The sequence below is a fragment of the Limulus polyphemus genome, unplaced genomic scaffold (assembly GCF_000517525.1).
Source record: "Limulus polyphemus unplaced genomic scaffold, Limulus_polyphemus-2.1.2 Scaffold394, whole genome shotgun sequence".
NCBI lineage: Eukaryota > Metazoa > Arthropoda > Merostomata > Xiphosura > Limulidae > Limulus > Limulus polyphemus.
Genome location: NW_013666004.1, coordinates 515,703 through 518,172, shown reverse-complemented (window position 1 = coordinate 518,172; position 2,470 = coordinate 515,703). Strand labels below are relative to the sequence as shown.

Below are 2,470 nucleotides of genomic sequence, written 5' to 3'. Positions count from 1 at the left end.
CGCTGGCTTTCTTTGCCAGGCTTATATTACTAAAAAAAAGAGGGCGCTTCGAACAAACTAGAGTTGCCAGGAAAATTCATGATCCTTCTAGAAACTCCAGCGTGCATGCTCCCAGCTCGCTGTCGTAACAATATATATATAGTTATATATGTTGTTTCTTCTGATGGTATTGTTACTGTACATGTTTTAATTTTATCCAGTTTTATTTGTACATCTATATTTAAGATATTATATTAACATTTAAATGTCTGAAAAATGGAGATCACACTACTGCTCCCTGTAAAATGTAACAACTTTAGATTCACCTGTTTTACGCTAAAGATATTATCTGTAAATATGAATAAATATCTATTATCTTCCACATACCACTATTAAACAACTTGTAAACATCAGTCTCAACACAAGTATAAGAATATCACGAATAGTTAATACGATAGAACACAGAAGAAACTATACCATCTTTTTATATTTACCAGAGGCTACAGTACTCTTGAAATTACGACGGAGTCGGGACAGTATTCCATCGTAATTATAAGTTGGTTAAAAAAACAAGAGTTTGCGAATATAAGACCAGTAACGCACTTTTAAGTTACCAGTTTTAAGCCTATAAAAGTTCCCTGGTGATTCAGATAGTTTTGTTCTTCGCAATAAAAAGTTTATGAGCGTATTTAAAATGAGGGATACATTATTTATATCTTACTATTGATTGATTTTTACATATTGATATTAACTTCCGATCTGAGAAAGTTATGTACTAAGAACGTAACTAAAAATAAACCTAGTAAACAATTTAATTGATTAAATATACTTTTTTGCGTTTTTTCATTGTTTCCTCAGTTTATTATTCTCACTACTTACGATATCTTTGGCCGTAATCCCAATAATATCTCGCGAGCTTTGGCCAGCTTAAGAGCTTTAGGTTAGTGCTAAATATAAATATATAACTAACAATGCGAAACAATCTTTATAATAAAAAAAGTATAAAAATAAACAATAAATATACATTAAAAAGTATTGATATACTAAATAGTATAACCAGTTGAAGGTAACAACAATTAGATATTTCCTTACACAATATAGAAACACTAACTGTTGGCTTAAACAACTGGTATTACATGCCTGTTTTTTTCACAAATTCTCCCTAGATCATGTTTTGACCTAAGAAAACTCATTAATCCACCACTACAGTCGAAAGTTAGATAAGAATGACATCTGTGACAATCTATGAAACATATGTTACTGTTTAAAACTGTGTCAAGGTATTGGTAGTAGTTTATCTACAGTGCAATCATACAACTACTGTTTATGAAGATAATATCTCAACTGTCCATGAAAATATAACAATGTTTAATGTGATACAAAAAAAAACATGTGTTGTGGCTAAATTTTTACCTCTCTTATTTTGTATATTCCCTCTAACAAACACACAGAGGGCTACATGAAGTAATAGATAACTTATAAAGTTCTATAGAAGACAAAAATAAAACACCTCTAGAATGTAGAAAGTTCAATAAAAATAACAAAACTTAGACATTCGTTAATCTGGCAAAGAAATTAATCATCACAAAGTAATATAAGTAAACTAATGACGTAATATCATACTCTATACTAAACTGGTTTACAGCTAATATTAACTATATACATAATGATAATTTTAACTACCGGATGGTCGAAACCCTAAAACGGTTCAATATTAGCATCAGCATTAAAGTGTAGACGTAAATGGATTTAAAAAGTTGTGATACTTTATAAAACTTCTAAAACCATTATTTGCAGTATGAACATCGTTGAATTTCCCAAAGAATTGAATTCATTTTGTGTTTAAAATGCGCCACGAGAAACCTCAATTATGAAGAATGAGAGTGAGTTTACGAACTCTATCCACAAAATTTTATATTGATGAACAAATTACATTGTATCTAATAAGTGATCAGTAAACATTGTAACATAACTTATTTGGAAACTTCATAACTTCAAAGTTGAAAATATCCGTTTTATTACACACTTTATACTTGAATGTTCGATTAATGATGCTAATATCTAAATTCAGATAGTGTAGTTTGTTTTTAGTTTTTCTAGAGTGAGCTATAGTGGATAAATTTCTACGGCAAAACTTAATAGTCCAGTATAGAACATCATCTATATATCTGAAAGTGTGACTGTCGTCCAAAGCTTTACTACAGTATTTCTAATCCGAATAAATATAGATCTGCAACTTATAGGCTAAAGTTACCTCACATTGGAGGTCTCTGTATCTGTTGGGAGACATGCTGGTCAAAATACACAATGTATCATCAAGTACAAAAACACGTGGCGATTACCGATGATAATGATACCGGTTGACAACATTACAGTAATTCTTTCAACGTTCTTTAAGGTATTTCATAATAATATGCTTTATGTAGTAGTTCTTGTAAGAAGGCATTATCTGCTAAGGTTATTAAATTTGTTTTTATATCCATTATTGTCT

General features: G+C 30.0%; 1 protein-coding gene across 1 annotated transcript in view; it reads right to left on the bottom strand.

Moving 5' to 3' along the window:
• The window catches only part of LOC106457940 (sodium/hydrogen exchanger 10-like), a 42,143-nt gene extending 39,874 nt beyond the window's left edge, over positions 1 to 2,269 (bottom strand). Inside the window, exon 1 of the mRNA XM_022384027.1 lies at positions 2,234 to 2,269. Within this exon, the coding sequence (XP_022239735.1) occupies positions 2,234 to 2,269 (36 nt within the window). The remainder of the gene's footprint in view (positions 1 to 2,233) is intronic.
• Positions 2,270 to 2,470: the final 201 nt, after the last annotated feature.